Genomic DNA, 20,273 nt, shown 5'->3' on the forward strand with positions numbered 1-20,273 from the left:
CTTAGCTCTTTCTCCTTACACAAGGTGTAGCAAATCACTTCCTTGTTAATAATGCTTGTGAGGATCTTATCTTGGCTGTGTCTGTGTTACAATCAATGGTCCAAATCATCAAAGTCACTGACAGCACTTGCATGCACTAGCTTACCACCTTCTTTGTCGCCCTGTTAACTGCTCAAGTAAGGACCTCAGACTGCCAATGGCAGGACTCACATTCATGAGTTATTTGTCTTTTATATTGCCTCTGCTATCTTTTCTAAAGCCTAATTTTTTTTTGTCTGGAAATCAGAAGACCTTGATCCAATAAAATATTAGCTTATAATTTACAAATAATTATTTCAACAGATTTAAACATATTTTTTTCTTCATATACCTAAGCCAAAGTCATTTACTCTGCACAAAACTTAAGCATGTAACATCACCACTTTATCTAAAGATAGGAAAACTTTTAAAATTTCTTCATCTGGGGAGCTACCCGGCCCAAGGTTCTGACATTCATGGGAGGGAAAAATCAGTTCAGGAGCATTCTGAAGTCAGTATTCATCATGAAATGGGTATTCAGGATGATCACACCACCTGTCAAAACAATTCCCGGAAGGGAAAAAGTTCACTGCAAGCATTGCACAGTTGTATGTGTTACTAGCCTCCTTCGACAATTTCACTGACCCCTCCCTCTCTCCCTTATTCATTTCCTCTCTGTTCCTCTGTTTTCCCTCAAGCCAGCATCTTTTACTGAAACCCTGGGTAAGTACATGTGCATGTGTGTGTGTGTGTGTGTGTGTGTGCGCGTGTGTGTGTGTTGGAAGGCTGGCTGCCTCCCCCTCAACACTTTGCTCAGAAAAAGAGCACAGGAGATGAGTAATGCCTGCCTATAGTTTTTCATGCATCTTCTCAATTCCTTCTTCTCCTCTGCTGTTTGGACACAGGCTGCCTTCCATGTTAAATATCCACATAAACATTTCTCTTTAAATTTCTATGACCCATCAGTACCACTCTCTTCTCAGAGTTATTACCTGCCCTTCTCACTGGACCTCCTGAGAACTGAAAATTTGAGACCTAGAAAGGTGATCAGTGAAGTAAGTTTCCACAGTAGTGATGATGATAATGAACCTATCCCTTAAACAACAGTGATGGAACAGTCAATAAAAAAGGACTGGCGTGTATTGTGCCTGTCATGGACCATGTCTAAGATTCAGTTCTCTGCAAGTACATGAGCTTTAAGTTAAAATATAAAATACATAAAAGCTCTTCAATGTCAATGATCAACTGGATGAAACACAGAGAAGAATCATGGCCTAGCATCCCTAAATGGTTCAGTTTTTTGATCAGTGTGGCCTACTGTTTGTTTCTTCTTGCTGATCTTTCTAGTTATTTCATGAGTTATTTTCCCAGTGTTGTGGGAATTAGGTATTAGATATGTCAAATGTCAAACTAAATAATGTCACCAACTAACTGTAAAAATACAACAACAACAGGGGTGCCTGCGTGGCTCAGTGGGTTAAGCCTCTGCCTTTGGCTCAGGTCATGATCCCAGGTTCCCAGGATCGAGCCCCGTATGGGGCTCTCTGCTGAGGGAGCCTGCTTCCCCCTACCCCCCCCATCCCACCGCCTGCCTGTCTGCCTACTTGTGATCTCTCTCTCTGTCAAATAAAAATATAAAATCTTAAAAACAACAACAACAACAACAACAACAACAGTATATTGGTGGATTGGCTATCTCTTACTATCTCTTAATTTAATGATATTTATTCAATAGAAATAATTCATCTTCAAGAGCTATTAATTAACTAATAAGTATTTGGTTTGGTCTGTGTTTGTGTTTACCTTTTTGTTCCCAAGGCTAGGTGGTACCTTTTGATGCCAAATAATGTTTTTCCTTGGCAAATTCACATTAGGAGGCTGTTTTATTAATTCAGAAATTGGTTCAGAAATTTGATATTAGCATAGTCAGTATACTTTCTGACTCATGAGAAATAGGGGACCAGTAAGATTAGTGTTCAAACTGTATGAACCACCCTAATGAGCATTTTCCAAATGCTCACTTAGAGAGATTACAAACAGATTACTATCCAGGTGATTCCAAGAACTGGAAATAGTAATGAAAAAAAGAAAAAAATGTGTATACATACATATGTATATGATAATCATATCTGTATGAACTGTAGTCTTTTGTTATTTTAAAGGCCCTGTACTATTTAGAGAATAAAGGGCTACTTCAGTTGATTAGCTGAATTTAGCAACATTTTGAGGGAGTGTAAGGAGTTTTGCTTGTGGGAAGTCCGCTAATAGGTGGGGTTAGAAGCTACACATCTTACAGGCAAGCATTTGCTTAAAACCTTAGGTTCTTATCTTCTAATGTGGTACTCTTTCTACTATGCTCCCATGTCTCTTTTTTGTTGATAATTTTGCTCTAAATTGTGCATCACTTTGATTTTTAGGAAAAATTAGATAGGTTCTATATTTGTATTAATATATATATATATATACTATGACTTAATTCTCATCAAGTGATTCAGCCTGTCATTCCCTAACATAAGTCATGGGATGTCATAAATGTCAGAAATCTTTTAAATAAACCTTGTACCTTGTAGGAACTTCCTAGAATAAATGTAATTGACCTGGACCTGTTTAATATTCAGAACATGCTGCCCACTGGCCTTTATCCTTGTGATTTCTATGGACCTAGGATAATCCAGTACCACTGGGCAGTACTTGATGAATGGTCCCTCCATACTCACATGAGCATCTCCACGAAGCGGACATTTTTATTCAAGGCTTCAATGTCCTTCATTTCTTCTTCAGTGAGAGAAAAGTCAAAGATCTGAAATAACAGAAGTAGAAGACATTATTGAAGGTAGAGAGTGGGTCAAGCCTGGGATCAGGGAATGGGGCCAACAGCAGAAGCCCTTCAAAAATTTATAAGCATCCTTTTTTTTTCTTTTTAATGAACATGTTTAAAAGAATTATTCACCATGACCAAGTGAGATTTACCCCTGGGCTGCAAGGGTAGTTCACATATTCACAAATCAATCAGCATGATATACCATATTAATAAAACAAAAGATAAGAACCATATGATCCTTTTGATAGAAGCAGAAAAAGCATTTGACAAAGTATAGCATCCATTCCTAAAAAAACCCCTCAACAAAGTAGGGATAGAGGGAACATACAACTCAATATCATAAAGGCTATATACAAAAACCCCACAGTTAAAATCATCCTCAATGGGGAAAAACTGAGAGCTTTTCCTCTACAGTTAGGAACAAAGACAGGGATGTCCACTCTCATCACTATTATTTAAAATAGTAGTGGAAGTCCTAGCCTCAGCAATCAGATAACAAAAAGGAATAAAAAGACACCCAAACTGTCAAGGAAGATATCAAACTTTCACTATTCACAGACAATATGATACTCTGTGTAGAATACCCAAAAGACTCCACCAAAATATTGCTAGAACTGGTACACGAATTCAGCAGTTGCAGGCTACAAAATCAATGTTCAGAAATCTGTTAGGTTTCTTTTTTCTTTTTACTTTATTTTTAAGATTTTATTTAAAAGAGAGAGTGTGTTAGTGGGGGAAGAGCAGAGGGAGAGGGATAAGCAGACTGCGCTAAGTGAGGAGCCCAATGCATGGCTCTATCTCAGAACCCTGAGATCACGACCTGAGCCAAAACCAAGAGTTGGCCATTTAACCGACTGAGCCATCCAAGCACCCCAGAAATCTATTGCAGTATTATACACCAATAATGAAGCAGCAGAAAGAGAAATCAAGGAATCAATCCCATTTACAATTGCATCAAAAACCATACCTAGGAATAAACCTAACCAAACAAGGAAAAGAACTGTATTCTGAAAACTAGAGAACACTTAGAAAAGAAGTTGAAGATGACACAAAGAAATGGAAGAACATTCTGTGTTCATGAATCGGAAAAAGTAATATTATTAAAATGTTAAATCCACCCAAAGCAATTGATACATTCAATGCAATCCCTATTAATATACAATTTTTCACAGAGCTGGAACAAAAAATACTTAAATTTGTACAGAACCACAAAAGACCCCATATTTAAAAAAAAAAAAAAAAGACCCCAAATAGCCAAAGCAGTCTTGAAAAAGAAAAACAAAGCTAGGAACATCATAATTTGGGACTTCAAATATATTACAAGGCTGTAGTAATCAAGACAGTATGGTACTGGCATAAAAATACATGCATAAATCAATGAAACAGAATAGAAAACACAGAAATGAACCCACAACTATATGGTCAACTAATCTTCAACAAAGCGGGAAGGAATATCCAATGGAAAAAGAGCATCTCTTTAACAAATGGTGTCTTGCTGGACAACTTTCTTACACCATACACAAAACAAATTCAAAATGGATGAAATACCTAAGTGTGAGACAGGAAACCATCAAAATCTTAGAACACAGTCAGTAACTTTTCTGACATTGGCCATAGCAACTTCTTATGAAACATGTTGCCAGAGGCAAGGGAAACAAAAGCAAAAATGAACTATTAGACTTTATCAGGATAAAAAGCTTCTGCACATTGAAGAAAACAATCAATAAAACGAAAAGGCAGCCTATGAAATGGAGGAAGATATTTGCAAATGACATATATGATAGAGGGTTAGTATCCAAAATATATAAAGGCCTTGACACCTAAAAAACAAATAATCCAGTTAAAAAATGGGCAGAAGACATGAATGACATTTTTCCAAAGAAGACATACAGATGGCCAACAGACACATGAAAAGATGCCCAACATCATTCTATCATCAGGGAAATACAAATAAAAACCATGATGAGATTCCACTTCATATCTGTCAGAATGACTAAAATTAACAACACAGGAAACAACAGGTGTTGGCAAGAATATGGAGAAAGGGAAACCTTCTTACACTGTTTGTGGGAGTGCAAGCTGGTAGTAAAGCCACTCAACACAGCCATGGAAAACGGTATGGAGTTTCCTCAAAAAGTTAAAAATAGAATTACTCTATGATCCAGCAATTACACTCTTAGATATTTACCTAAAGGATACAAAAATAGTGATTTGAAGGGATACATGCACACAGATGTTTATAGCAGGATTATCAACAATAGCCAAATTATGGAAGGAGCACATATGTCCACCAACTGATGAATGGAAAAAGAAGATGTGATACATATATACAATGGAATATTACTCAGCCATAATTAATGGTGAAATCTCTCCATTTGCAATAACATGTATGGAGCTAGAGAATATTATGCAAAGCAAAATGTTAGAGAAAGACAAATACCAAATGATTCTACTCATGTGTGGAATTTAAGAAACAAAATAGATGAGTATAGGGGATGGAAAAGAAAAAGAGAGAGGGAACTAAACCATAAGAGAGTCTTAACCATAGAGAACAAAGTTGTTGGACGGGAGGGGGTGGGGATGGGCTAAATGGGTGATGGGCATTAAGGAAGGCACTTTTTGTAGTAAACACTGGGTGTTATATGAGTGATGAGTCCCTAAATTCTACTCCTGAAACCAATATTATACTGTATGTTAACCAATTAGAATGTAAATAAAAAATGGATACAAAAAATAATTGTTAGTTTTTTTCTTTCAGTTGTCAGGTATTTTGTTTTAATTCTTCATTTATGTTGAAGCTCTGTAATTAGTGACATACACATAAAAGATTTTCATGCCAAAAATTTATGAATGTAAATTATGTACTATTTGTTGGTTAATTGAATATAAATAAATACATTTAAAAATAAATAAGTAAAAAAATAAAAATAAAATTATGAATATCTGCAAATGTGAGAGAAGTTAGGCTGGTGCTGGGGAGCCATATCCCCATGCAGAGTCAGGGTTCTGTTCTGCTCTTTGTCTTTGAGATACTCCTGGTGGGGCCATCTTGCAGGACATTCCAAATAACCTATAACAACCTATGTTCAGGACATCTACAAATCCCAGAGTGAGGAATTGTTTATTGTTGCTGGATGAGATGCTAAATTTTTGACTTTGGACTATGGCCTTTGTGCACTTGTTTTTATTTTTTTTTATTTTATTTTTTTAAAGATTTTATTTATTTATTAGTCAGAGAGAGAGGGGGAGAGCGAGCACAGGCAGACAGAGTGGCAGGCAGAGGCAGAGAGAGAAGCAGGCTCCCCGCTGAGCAAGGAGCTCGATGTGGGACTCGATCCCAGGACGCTGGATCATGACCTGAGGCGAAGGCAGACGCTTAACCAACTGAGCCACCTAGGCGTCCCTGTGCACTTGTTTTTAAAAACATTCCCTAGTCTCTAAGTTTGCTTATGCATATTTTTAACTTTTAATTTGCTTTGTTTTATCCTCTTAATCTTTTCTCTCCTTATATTTAATATATCTGCTATCTTTTAAATCTGTTGCATTTTCATTGTTTTATTTTTTCTTAGCTTGTACATTTTATACTCTGGTTTTATAATTGTCCTTTATTAACATTTTAATATTTTATTTTAGCTTATTTACAGTTTTAACACTTGGTTTATTTATAATGATCTTCTCTTACTTCATTGTTTTAATTTGCTATCCCTTAAATTTTATTTTAGTAATTTATATTTATCAATTTTAATTATATAAGTGATACATAAATATATGCTTTTTTGTGAGAATTAAAACACTACAGAAGTATGTAGACATGCATGGAATAAGAAATGAAAGGTCCTCTTGTTACCCACCACTCCAGTATTTTTCTTCTTCCCAAACATTCCTTCTAAACGTCCAACACACTAAGAGCAAAATACAATAATTGTATCATATCTTTATTATTCTGCAACTTACTTTCATTCACATAATATGTCTCGGTGATCTTTTCTATCAAAATAGGTAGACTGACTTTAATTTAACCACTGCATTCATAGTATAGATGTAACATGATTTACCTAACCATACCCCCATGGATTGCTTCCAAGTGCTCTTTTCAGGGAATGCTTTTCTTTGATTATTATCTAAGTATTGAGTTTTTGAGATTGTGTCATGAATCAAACGTCTGCATTACATAAAAACAGTCATGAATGACCAATGACTTATAAAATAAAACCTTACTCAAACTTTCTTTTTGCTTAACATTAGGTCCACTTTTTGAGTGTTGTTGAGTCATTTTCTGTCTTCAGTGAATATATAATACAAAGTGAAGTTGCAAATCTTGGCAAAGATGCAGGATTCCATGAAATCAATGAAAGTGATCTTAGTTTGCCTTAATTACAGGCAAAATGTTTTTCAAGTAGGAATCTGATGCAGTTAAAGTCTAGTTGATACATCAAAAGAGTGTTATTTGGAAAAAAAAAATCAAACTATGTATAATCTTCAGATGAAGCCCTGTGAAACTTTACCATAATTATTCTTTTTATGATCACTTACAAAAATCTTTGTGAAGTAGAGAATGCCACATTCTGTTATCACATAATTTTGTCAAGCATATTTTAAAATTTCTTCTAAGATTTAGTACACATATACAATTGTAACTTAAATTTTGTTGAATATGAAATAATTAAAATTATTTCATAATTTTCTGTTTTAATTTCTTTTAAATAGGCTCCACACCCAACATAGAGCCCAACACAGGGCTTGAACTCATGACCCTGAGATCAAGAACTCTTGAGCTGAGATCAAGAATTAGATGCTCAACTGACAGAGCCACCTAGGCACCCCTTCAGTTTTCATTTTAAGGTAAACTTCCAAATTCTCCCTCCATTCTTTTTATGCAATGTTTTTCTTTATTTTATGTGGATTGATTTTCATTTTTTTATGACCAAAATTATCCAAAGTTATTCACTTATTCAGGATCTCACAAACTTAGTTCCTGATATTTTGCTTCCCCCACTCCCCAAACTGCTTCTCCTATAGTAGAGACTCAAGAAAGAGAAAGTGTTAACTGTATTAAATGCTGTTGAAAGATCTACTAAGACAAGGACAGAGAAGTGATTATAGGATCTAGCAAGGTGGAAGTCATTGGTGAACTTGACAAGAAAGCTTGGTTTCAATGGGTTTAAGGGAGAATGGGGGAAAGAGGCTTATAGGTAATGAGAATAGAATTCTCTTTTAAGGGTTTGCTGTAAACAGAAAGAAAGAACTGGATAATAGCTGTAGAGGAACATGAGTCTAGATTGGAATATACCTTCCAAGACTGGAGATCACAGCATATTTGTATGTTGATAGGAGTTATGCAGTGGAGAGATAATGCAGGAGAGAGAGGGGTATTTTTGAGGGGTATGAAGGAGTTATTAGGTATTGGTAACTGCAGTTCCCAAGGAATAACAATGGGAACTAGTAGCTGGAACATATAGGACGAGATCATTGTGGGCGAGGAGGTTAAAAAACTATCAGGCCGTGTTATTGGAAGGACTATCCATATGTATGTTGAATTCACTAAGAATGTGATGGGAGTAGTTTCAGAGAGAGGGATAGTGAATCAAGAGATAAAACCTTCAAGGAATGGGGGTCAGTGGATGATGGCAACAAGGCAGAAGGTGGGTGGTAAAATTTGATTTCTTGCTGTTTTAATGTTAAAAATATCCTGCTTTTTAATTTTCTTCATTCTTACCTTTAATTTGATATAGTTTTTGTTTTTAATTTATGATTTAACTTTTTATTGCACAATTTTTATTTCTATAACTTTTTCTTCTTTTATTGTAAACATATTTAATTTTCCCTTTTCCCTTTATGTTCTGTGGTTATTTCCCATTCTTTTAAAATATTACTTTAACTCAGTTCTAAAAGAGAATAATTTTCTATTTTGTCAATTCTTGGTTGTACTACCCAACAAAATTTCTGGTTACAGGGCAAGTATAAACCCTATAGAGTGGAAATTGGCTGTGATTTCCACTGCCATTTTCCTTGTAGATCTGTATCTCTTTCATATTTTCTTGTGGTATGTGAACCTCTGAACTCCATTTCCTTATCATTAGGGTTATGGAAATATATCGGCTATCACAGAAATAGTTGCAATAAATTTTTTAAAGAGAATGATAGTACTTTTACTACAAAATTGTGATTTACTTAATAACATAAAGTCCAGAGGCTTTAATCTTCCATTACACAGAACACTAGTAACCACTCTCATTTTCTGAATAATAAACTTTTGAATCCATGAAAATATTTGTTTCTGATGCCTCAAAACTTCTTTTAATTTTTGATGAACTAACACATTAGCCATCTAGATATTTTATTCTTTTAAGATGGCTAAAAACAGTGTCAACCCCTTTTGGTAAGAAGTATTTTCTTACATGTTAAAACACTGTCAGTAGTGATATAACTATTAATCATTCTTTCCTCTTTTTGCTAATAACAGAATCCCCTTTTTCCTTTTATGAACTTCTCTTCCATCACCTAGTAGGGCTGTTTGTCACATGAATCCATTTCTAGTACAGGATTAGGGATGTAGCCCAGGGGGCCAATCAAAGTATCTTACTCACTGGATACGGTGATTAATATGGGAGTGGTGCATATCCCACAAAGGGATAATCAAGGATTGATAGAGATCATTATAGGAGCCTTTTCCTGTGATCATCTTCACTGACTATTAGTTATAGATTAGCCTAGAGCTGTCATGTTGACATGTTGTGTTACCATATGGAGAGAGAGAAGGTTGGGTAGAGGTAGTGTAGAGGGAGAAAGGGAACTCAGTCCTTTCATAAATCATTTGAATATGCCTGCCCAGTCATGCCTGATTTATCCATGGACTTTCCAGTTATGTGGCCCAATAAATCATGTCTCCCTTTAGTAAGTTTGAGTTGCATTCTGTCATGTGGTAGCAAAAACTCTGAAGATAAATTGTCTAATATCATGAATATTTTTCCATGGCAGTACTTAAATTTTCACTCTATTATTTTAAAAAGGCTATAGTATAATATATCATTGTACAAATATAATTTGTTTTACATTCTACTAATGATTGTTTCCAGTTTTTTAAAAAAGTAATAAACCATGCTGTAGTAAATATCCATATATGTGTGCATGAATGTGTAAATACAGTATCAAGATTGTTGGGTCAAATGGATATGTGGGCTTGAATTTTGATAGATCTGGAAAAGTGACATCCTGCTACTTCAAATTGTATACCAATTAATATTTTTAACAGGAGTATATGAAAGTGTCTGTTTTTATATACATTCAATGTTCTGATTATTTTCCTATCTGAGGGGATAAATCTTGTCTCATTTTTATCAACTTACTTATTGGGGTTATTAAATTTATTATTATTAAACTTATTAAACTACTTATTTATTTTATTTAGTAAACTTTTTAATACCGAGATTATGAAACTTATAAATTGAGACAAAAACAACTTATTTTTTGAGATTATTAACTGATGAGTAATTAATTAATTTTGCATGGTACTTTTCTATGGCTGTATTTACCTAGCAGTTTAACCTTGAGTACTAGCAGAGTAAACAATCACTCCCTTGTCTAGTGGCTTCTTCTCACCTGTAAGTTATGATGCTGATACAGATTATTTATAGAGGAAATAAAGGCAATGAGCATTCTTGAAGTCTAACGATCCTTTTCAATAATTTCCAAATTTGTCCCTAACTTTTACCAGGGACATTAAGAATGTGGAAAGTTTACTATTATGAATTTCAAATTTTATACCTTCCATTCCTGCTGTGCTGGTGGAGAAGTGAGTAGGTAGTGCCAAGAGTCAATAGGTAAGGAAACAGAAGACATAAGGGACTAGGTAATATACAAGCAGTAAAGCAATCCCCAAAGTGCTGGGAACTGTCTCAGATTCAGCTAAAGTTAATTCATATCTACAGAGTGTGGGTTAGGGAGCAGGTGTAAAATAAAATATGAAGGCATTGCAAGTTTCTTATTAATCTGAACAGAAAGTTCTAAAAAAAACCAAACAACTCCACTTTCTACATTTCCAGAAGCAGTTCTCTTACTTGAAAGTTTTCTTTGATCCTTTCAGGGTTAAAACTTTTAGGAATAACAACCACTCCTCTCTGGATGTTGAAACGTAAAACAACTTGAGCTGCTGTCTTACTGTACTTTTTTCCCAGTGCGTTTAGAAGTTCATCCTTTAGCAAAGGTGGGGAGGATACATTCACCCTTGGAAAAAAAAAAAAATCAAAACCTGCATCATATTTAGCTCAAGTAATGAGAACATCATCTTCAATCACCCTCCTTCTTTGTCTCCCCACCCACCTGGTCCCCTACCAGGACACTTCAAGTCTCTGTCACCAATTTCTCCCAGAGCAAAGCACTCAGTGAAGAGTTGCTTTTAGCATGAGAATATCAAGAGAGGCAAATTGATAGAGCTGTCTCTTTCAGAGGGTAAATAGTATTTCTTTGATGGGTCTCAGAGAGAGAACTGATTTGGAAGAAGGCACAGGGGAGGCAGGAAGACCAAAGTGGAAGAAACAGAGTTACATACAACTCTTAGAGTCATCCTCATGTAAAAAATTTCTACTTAAATCTGTGGAACATATCACATCAGAAGTGCTACCTTTGAATCCAGAGATCAAAAAATCCTAAATTTTGAGGATATGGTCATGGAGACTCTTTGTCAAATAATAATACCTAAACTAACACTTACTGAACATTTCTATATTTCGGGCACTGTTACGTGATATGTAATATATTTATATATAAGTATATTATATAATTTATATATAAGTATATTATATATAATATACTTATATATAAATATATATAAATGTATTAATATATTAAGATATTTAATAGGTTATACATACAGTATAATCAATTCTTATACCACATTTGTGAGGAAGGTTTTATTAGCTCCAACTTGTATATACAGAGAATGGCTTGAAGAGATTAACTTACTTTCTTAAAATCACAGAGCCATATAGTTATGCCAATCAAGTAATTCATATTAGTCTCATACTCTACATTGAAGGAAACACTGCTGAAGAGACATACAGCATTGCTTACCAGCTTGGATTCCTGGAGGTACCCAGAGGGCTGTATGCAATAATGACAATATCATGTTGTTGGCAAAATTTCAAGAGTTTTGGCTGGGTGAAATATGGGTGGCACTCGACCTGCACGGTTGCATTGGAAAGCAGGACACGAAATTAAAATCTTGTAGTGAACGCAGTTTTACACAGTTTTTAAAAAGTTTTTCAATAAAACCCACTTATGAGTATTATGGATAATGAGGCAACTGCTAAATACTTTTCCTAACAAGGAAGTTTACACTGTTTCTTTGTGAGATTAATTAAAACGAGGTTAGTGAGGTCACCATCTGTGGAATAATTCTAAAGTAAGTGAGTGGGGAACAAATTCAATTTTGTAAAGTTATCATAGTTTAAAACTTTGAGGGAACAGACTTAATTATTTACAGTCACCATTCCAGCAAATACAATTTTCTGTAACCAAAAAAAAAAAAAACAGTCTCAAGGTTCAGATTACAGTCTTGGTAGTAGAAGTGACATGTTGCAGAAGCCCTCTCCCTGTAGCTCTCAAGCATCTAAGAATATTTTCACAAGGGGTAAAGTATGTATAAAATGAAATCTAAAGATGAATTTTGTCGTTTTGGCCAAGAGTTCTTTACACCACCCTGTGCAGGCCTATGTTCATCTTTAGTATCTTACTGGCAAGATTCCTGCACTAAAAATACTGTGTCAGAAAGTTCTTCTCAAAATTTCTTCTTAACCACCATGATAATTTTTGACCTATTCTTTTTTTTTCCTTTTTAAATTAAAATCAACCAAGGTTGAATTGAAATAATTGAAGCATATATTTATTATCTTCATTGTCTGGAATAGTGAGTATTTGGCAAGTTTTATTTCTAGAAGGTACAAGTAGATGCTGCTTATGAAATGGCAAAAGTAAACTGGGCCTCTTCGTGGTGGGTCTCCTCTTTCTGTTCTCTAATTTGATTAACTTTTTTTTTCCCTCTGACATAATCTTGTTCCCTTACCCTAAGAAACACTTGTGGGATTTCTCCCCTTTGGAACATTTCTTAAATAATTCTACAAAGTAACACACAGACTAAAATAAGGCAGGAATCACACTTCTTAGTGTTTCCTTCCTTTACCCTCTCCGACTTCCAACATCGCTCCCTACTTTTTCAATTCCAATCTTGTCTATTATTGGTAGACTGGTCTTTCCAAAACACGTATATCACATCATTCCACTGCTTAGAAACTAAGTATGAGTTCCTTAACTTAATGGCCACCTGCTCATTCCAAACACAACATTTCATTTTCTCACAAGGACTCCTTTCTAATCAAATTGGTGTGCTGTTGCTTGTCTTTGGCCTATTAAATATGTAGAAGTATGTATGCATATATATATGTATGTATATATGTGTGTGCTTACATACACATCAAACAGTTTTATAACCTACCCTTTTAAAAAGGACCGCATACGGCTTGTGGCAGAAGCTATGGGTAATAAGGCTATTACAGTTAGAAGTAAAACAGGTATGCACATTTCGGATCTGTGACTGAACTGAATCTGTGAACTGAAGCTTGGGACTACACAGAGAGTTGTGTTGGGCAACATACTAGAAACTTCTGCTCAACAAAAGCTTTTGAGTTAACATAGAAACTCAACAACATAACTTAAAATAATATATAAATCTTTGGATTGATAGTTGTCAGGTAAAAATTTGACAGCATATCACTAAAGGGACAACCAGTAAGGGAAATGCTGGGGGTTGGAGTGGATAAACTACGATCCAAGGGCTTATGAATTCACAGAGAACCATATTCCTTCTTCTCAGAGTGTTTATCTCAGTTTCTAATTATTGATAACCTTTGTGATTGTTTGATTAATGTGTGCTCCCCACTAGACAGCTAGTGTTCCAAGAAGAAGGGCTTTATCTGTCTTTTGTCACTTATGCGTGCCTAGAACCTAGGAAAGTGCCTGGCCTAGGGCAGGTGCTCAATGACTGTTGAATGAAAATGTTATGATACAGAGAGGACCAAGTTAGCACCTTAGGAAGTATTACTGATGCTGGGGACTGTTACAGGAGGGGCTTTGTCAGGACTGCGGCTTGGTGTGGTCATTTCAGGCCAGTGAATAATCCTTGTTTTGAATGCTGGCATGGGATGTTCAGTTTAAGGTAGAAGGTAGTAATGGTTTCTGTTGTCACAGTGCCTTGATGTCGTCATTGCCCTGGAACTTGCTCATTTCCAAGGAGAAGCATATCTAAGCACACTTGCTTCCTTCTTTGCTACAGACAGGTTATAGCAAGATATCCTTTGTGGATGGGCCAATGGAGATGCAGTCTTTACTTTTTCTTGCATACTATGTAAAATTGATGTCACATGTCAGTGTCTTGACAGATCTGGGGCTTTTACCACACTATTTGGTAGTACAGAACTTCAGATATCAAAATCTCACATGGTGAAGTTAAGCTGGACAGAACCTGTGAAGGAAGACATTAACCCCATCCTGTGTCTTCCTGTAAAAATTGGTGTTGCGTTTTCCATTTCATTAAGTCACTCAAAAAGTGTTTATTGATTCCTATCAGAACATCTGTGATTTCAGCATAATGAATAGGGTTAGGAAAAACTGAAGAACTTGGAGATCCTACTGTTCTCCCCACCTCCCTCCCTTCGTTTGTTAGTAGAGTTAGGTGTGTGAGATTAAATGGCCTGAGGTAGATCCACAGTCTACTTTGAATTAGACTGGGAGAATGCTGCATGACAAATTGTCCACCAGGAAGCCTTTCAGAGAGACTAAGCCAGGGATGGAGCCTGGAGACACATTTGTTTGGATAGACACCATGGATAGTACTAAGGAAGCTTGGAATGCTCAGGCTCTGAGAATGAGTATAGAGTAAGGTCATATTCTATGGGCCCTTGTTCATAAAGTCTATGAAAAAATATAAAAATTTGCAAATTATACTTCAGATTTATTCTAATGGGAAATTTAGTTTCCTCTTCCTTAGCACGAGGAGACACACTGTCAATTCTTACTCCATTTTTCATTCTGAGGTCAAAAATCACCATCTTTCTTAGTATATTTGTAAGAAGAAACATGTATCATTTTAACCTTTTATAACAAAATATTATTCTTGTAGGGTGCAGGAGGGAGACGTGCTAGTGAGGGTTAGAGTAGGAACAAAGGGATAGATGGAGATCAGTTACGAAATCAAGGTTTGTTGCTCTTGGCTCCTTAGAGCACGTGGTATAGTGTTGGCTTAAGTGTCATAGGAAGTGATACTTCTAAACACAGCAATACCTGTCTTTTAGCTGGTAATTGTCATGATAGGTAATAATTCATTCTTTCTGTTATGAACTCAAGACTGTTTCGAGTTTCTAAAAACAATGAATCAAGAAAACAAGTCAACCATAACTCCAGTATGTGAATATTTACCCAAAGAATGTTTTTTAGATGTAGCTTCTTAGTGTTCTATGAAGTAGGGTGAAGAGAGTATCTTTATCCCCATTTAACTAGTGGGTAACAGTATTTTGTTGTGATTATAAAAGTAACATATGCGCCCTACAGAAGACTTGGAAAATATAGAAAAGCATAAAGAAGAAAACAAAATTCCCTTGTAATTCTCAGCCAGAGATAACTACAGTTAGTATTTTGATATATTTCTTTCCAATATTTTTTCTATGCATGTTTTTAAATAATATATTCACATCAATATTGAATTACACTTTGTATCCTGGTTTTTCTCCTTAATATCATGGCCATTACTCTTCCACTCAAAAATGATTCGAGAACATCTTTAATTAAGATTTTACATTATATGAGTTTTATAATTTAAATATTATCCTAATTTTTCATATTTCTGTTGTTTCCTTTCCATTTTTTTTTTTGGCCTTTAAAAACAGTGCTGTGACAAACACACCTAAAGGCTTTCAGATTTTCTTTTTCACAAGGGTAAATTCTTAGGAATATAAGACTATGAACATTTTTTAAGGCTCTTTACACTTATTGCCAAATAGCTTTCCAGTAAGGACAAACAAATTTGTACTTGCCAGCAGCACTTTATCACTTGCTTATATGGAACATTACATTAAAAAATAAAAGCTTTTCTAATTTGATATATGATACAAAATAATACTTGTAATTACTAGCGCAGTTGAACATTTTTTATATGTTTACTAGTCTTGAAATTTGTCTTCTCGAATTTCTATTCACAGTTCTTTTGCTCACTTTTCTGTTGAGTTTTAGTGTTTTTGATTAGTTTTGATTTTATTGTTTTTGATTTAGTTAATTTTTTCATTAATTTTTATTAAGCTTTAATTCATAAGGATATGATCTCCCTTTCTACTATATTTAAAAATATAATTATCCATTTTTTATTCTTTGTTTACAATATTTTTAGAGTTTGTTTTTATACTATTCAATATGTCAGTTTCTTTTATAATTTTCCAATGGCTTCGTTTCTACCTATAGCTCTAGAAAACTAAAATCATTTTGTAGTGTTCATAAGTGACTTCCTGTTTCATCTTTAACTCCTGATTGAAGAGATACTAGGAGTATGACATGAGGCAAAGATTTGTATTTGTTTCTATACAATTAGCCATTTCCTCCAAACTATTTACTGAAAACTTCATCTCTTTGCCATTGACATTAGTTTGTGTTACTGTTTCTACATTAAGTTTTTATTATACTTGGGCCTGTTTTTAAGGTATTGCTTATTTTCTATTAATTTGGTTATCTGTTGGCTCTTACACTAATCTTACATAATTTTAAGTACTCTGCATGTCTTAGTAGCTGGCAGATCTAGTTTCTCCTCATTACTTTTCCTCAAAAATATTTTTGGATTATTTTTGCCTGGATCTGAACTTGCAAATCTTTTTTTAAGAGACATAAATTGAGAGAAATAAAAAGACTTGTTCTCAGGGTCTTATGATGAGATATATGTAGAGTGACCACAAGATTTCTGACTCCTAGTCCAGGGTTCTCCTGGTAAATAAATATTGGAATCTTCTCCCACCCCTCACTCCCCCCTCACCTCCCACCTCCTAGCAAACTATACCTGGTTGCTGACTGGCTTATGTTTGAGTCCTGGTTTGTTCAAGATGAGTTCCAGCTGCCTGCGGTTAAAATTGGATACTCCAAGAGATTTCACCAAGCCAGCATCTTTGCAAGCTTCCAAAGCCTGTTGAGTAAAGGTCAATGTGTTAAGAAAAAAGCCTCAAAACAAATGAGAATGTTTATGAGAGTGACGATGAATTCTTTAAGAAAGAAAGTCCTTGGGTATGTTAATACACATTCTGTGAAGAAAAAAAAAGGTGGGAGAGACAGGCAGGAATTCTATACTTGAATTAGTTTCAGAAATACTGTACAGCATATCTTTCCCTTGAATTTCACAATGTATACTAGTCCATTAAGAATGATTTTACTTCTTGAAATCTGTTGAGATTTGCTTTATGGCATGGTACCTGATCCATTTTTAAAAAGGTCTGGTGTGTGTGAAAATGTATAGTCTCCTTTTATTAGATATAAATCTCTCCCCTCTTGCTCTGTCTCTCTCATACACACACACACACACACACACACTCACTATATACAAAATTAGGTCTAGCTTTTCTTGGCTTCTCAATAATTTAAAGGGACATGTAAGAAATTTCCCACTATATTAGAAGCATTTATCAATGTCTTCTTACAGTTTATCAACTTTTGCTTTATATATTTTAAAGATATTTTATATGGTACATATGTGTTTAAAAACTGGTATATTTTCTTGGTAAATTGAATCTTTTATCTTCATGCTATTTACATTTCCCTATAAATTTTAGAATCAACTTTTTAATTTCTTTTGGTAATTTGACTGTGATTCTATTGAATCTTTCAATTCAGTTTGGGGAAAATTAACATCTTAATGTATTCAGTCTTTCTATAAAAGAACATGATATATCTTTTGACATAGAGTTTTAAAAATTGTTCTCAGTAGTGGTACCTGGCCAGCTTAGTTGGTAGAGCATGTAATTCTAATTTTTTTTTTTAAGATTTTATTTATTTATTTGACAGACAGAGATCACAAGTAGGCAGAGAAGCAGGCAGAGAGAGAGGAGGAAGCAGGCTCCCTGCTGAGCAGACAGCCTGATGCGAGGTTCGATCCCAGGACCCTGAGATCATGACCTGAGCCGAAGGCAGAACAGAGGAAATAAGCCACCCAGGCACCCCTGTAATTCTATCAGACAGCTTACTTTGCATAAAGAATGTTATTAAATGTATTGAGATTTGTTTCATATCTCAGACCATAGACAATTTTGTTAAATGTTCTATGTGCACTTGAAAAATAGCATTTTGTTATATTTTGGTGATGTAGTCTATAAATGTCAATTAGATCAAGCAGTTGATAATGTTCAAATATCTTCTATAGATTTTGTCTACTTTTTAAAATCCTTGACTATTATTGCAGACTATTCTCTTTCTCTTTTTAGTTCTCTTCATTTAAGTGTCATGTATTTTGGAGTTCTGTTATTAAGTACATAGATATTTAGGATTAATCTCTTCATTATTATAAAACAAACTTCTTTATCCAAGCTTGGTAATACATTTTGCTCTGAAGTCTTTGCTGATATTAAAATAGTTACTCCAACTATCTTTTGATTACTGTCAGCATAGTGTATCTTTTTTATTCTTTTACTTTTTTCCTTAAGATTTTACTTCTAACCTATTTGTGTCTTTTTATTTAAAATGGATTTTTTTTAATCTATGTAGCAGGCTTTTGCTTTTTATCTATTCTGATAACCTCTGCCTTTTAACTGAGTTGTTTAGACTATTTACATATATTGTGATTATTAATATAAATGAGTTAAATCTCCCATCTCGCTCTTTGTTTTTTATTTTTCCCATCTATTCATTTTCTCTCTTCTCTTCCTGTTTTCTCCTTGATTTGTTTTTGTTTCTTCAATTTTTTTCCCTTACTTGCTTGTTTGTTATACTAAGGAAGTTTTAACATTTTCTCTGTATGTTTGATATTCTGAAATTTCACTGTAACGTGTCTAGGTAAGGGTTTTCTTTTTTTCTTTCCTTTGGCAATCCATGCCCTTTATCTCTCTCTCTCTCTCTTTTTTTTTTTTTTCCCAAATATTACCTTTTTTTTCTTTTTTCTTTCCTTTTTTCCTGAGGTTCCTATTATATGAATACTAGAAATTCTAATTTTATCTTTCACATCTCTTAGCTTTTCCTTCATATTTAAAAAATTTTCCTGTCCTTTCCTTCTTCATATTGGGTGATAGTGTTCCTCATTCTGATCTTCAATCTGATAATTTTTTCTTTGTCTGTATCTATTCTATTTTTATCCCATCGATTGCATTGTTTTACATTTTTCTAATTATTATTTTTGCTTGTTTTTAAAAAAGATATATTCTTGTTCTTGTTTCATATTGCTAATATCTTATCTCCTTGAATATATTAATTGGTTTAAAAAGTTAAAAGTTGTTGGTTCTCTGTTCTGTTTATGTTCAGATCTCTAATTAAAATATGAAGTTTCTTTGTAAAATAAATGCCTTGTAATTTGGGGCTGTGAACACATTTCTTTTCCTGGGGATACTGGCTACGCTATCAGTCTGTCACTTGGAAGGGAATACCACACTCCAAACCTAGTCATCTACAGTGAGGTCAAGAATGAGTTTATGGTCTGTTGGGTGGAGAATCCCAGGCACCAGAAAATGCAGTCAATGCCTCCTCACCCTTCAAAACAATTCCACAATTCAGCTATTATCTATAGGGTGGAAGTCCATTAGAAAGAGGTACTTTTTAGAGTGTAATTTCCCAGCCTCTGGAGTTTGGAATGGGAGAAGGAGGGAAACAATTACCAGAGGTCAGATAGTAACTTAGGTTTTTCTCAGCCTCTCACAAGTACAGGTTTTCAGTGCTACTCTGATTTGATTCCTGAAGACATCTGAACACGAGTCTTAAGTTTCTGCACGGGTGGAGCAGACAATATTTGCTCCAAGCTATAGCAGAAGAGAAGAAACAGCAAAAAGAACTCTAAGGTCCTCTCCTATTTTATCCTCTTAGAGCTTATTGGGCTGCCTTCTACTCTAGGTAAAAGCTGTCATATTACCTTATAAATAAACCAGTTCAAAATATCTGTATCTTCCACCCCAATCATGAATCCATGCAGGTTTTCTCATTACTCTTCCCTAGTTTTCCTACTCTGATGATCCTGGGGAAGGAGCTTGCTCAGAATTGGAACCAGAGTTTTTTTTTTTCAGTTTTTCATGAATCATTTAAAGTTTGTTTCTTTTAAACATATTATTGATTTTTGTAAATTCAATTTGAGAAACTTCAAAAATTTGTGAATTTATCCCATTTATACACTTTTTATTTATAGTTACATTAGAACTTACTTCCTCTACTTTTTTTT

At 34.6% G+C, this 20,273-nt stretch overlaps 1 protein-coding gene across 1 annotated transcript in view; it reads right to left on the reverse strand.

Moving 5' to 3' along the window:
• Positions 1-291: 291 nt before the first annotated feature.
• Positions 292-20,273, reverse strand: part of AKR1D1 (aldo-keto reductase family 1 member D1) — a 43,035-nt gene continuing 23,053 nt past the window's right edge. Inside the window, exons 5-9 of the mRNA XM_032868341.1 lie at positions 16,929-17,051; positions 11,909-12,018; positions 10,897-11,062; positions 2,736-2,818; positions 292-573 (exon numbers count right to left, since the gene is read on the reverse strand). Coding sequence (XP_032724232.1) covers positions 531-573; positions 2,736-2,818; positions 10,897-11,062; positions 11,909-12,018; positions 16,929-17,051 — 525 coding nt within the window. The 3' untranslated portion in view covers positions 292-530. The remainder of the gene's footprint in view (positions 574-2,735; positions 2,819-10,896; positions 11,063-11,908; positions 12,019-16,928; positions 17,052-20,273) is intronic.

The sequence above is a fragment of the Lontra canadensis genome, unplaced genomic scaffold (genome assembly GCF_010015895.1).
Source record: "Lontra canadensis isolate GAN:19392208 unplaced genomic scaffold, GSC_riverotter_1.0 scaffold2, whole genome shotgun sequence".
In the NCBI taxonomy this organism is placed as follows: Eukaryota; Metazoa; Chordata; class Mammalia; order Carnivora; family Mustelidae; genus Lontra; species Lontra canadensis.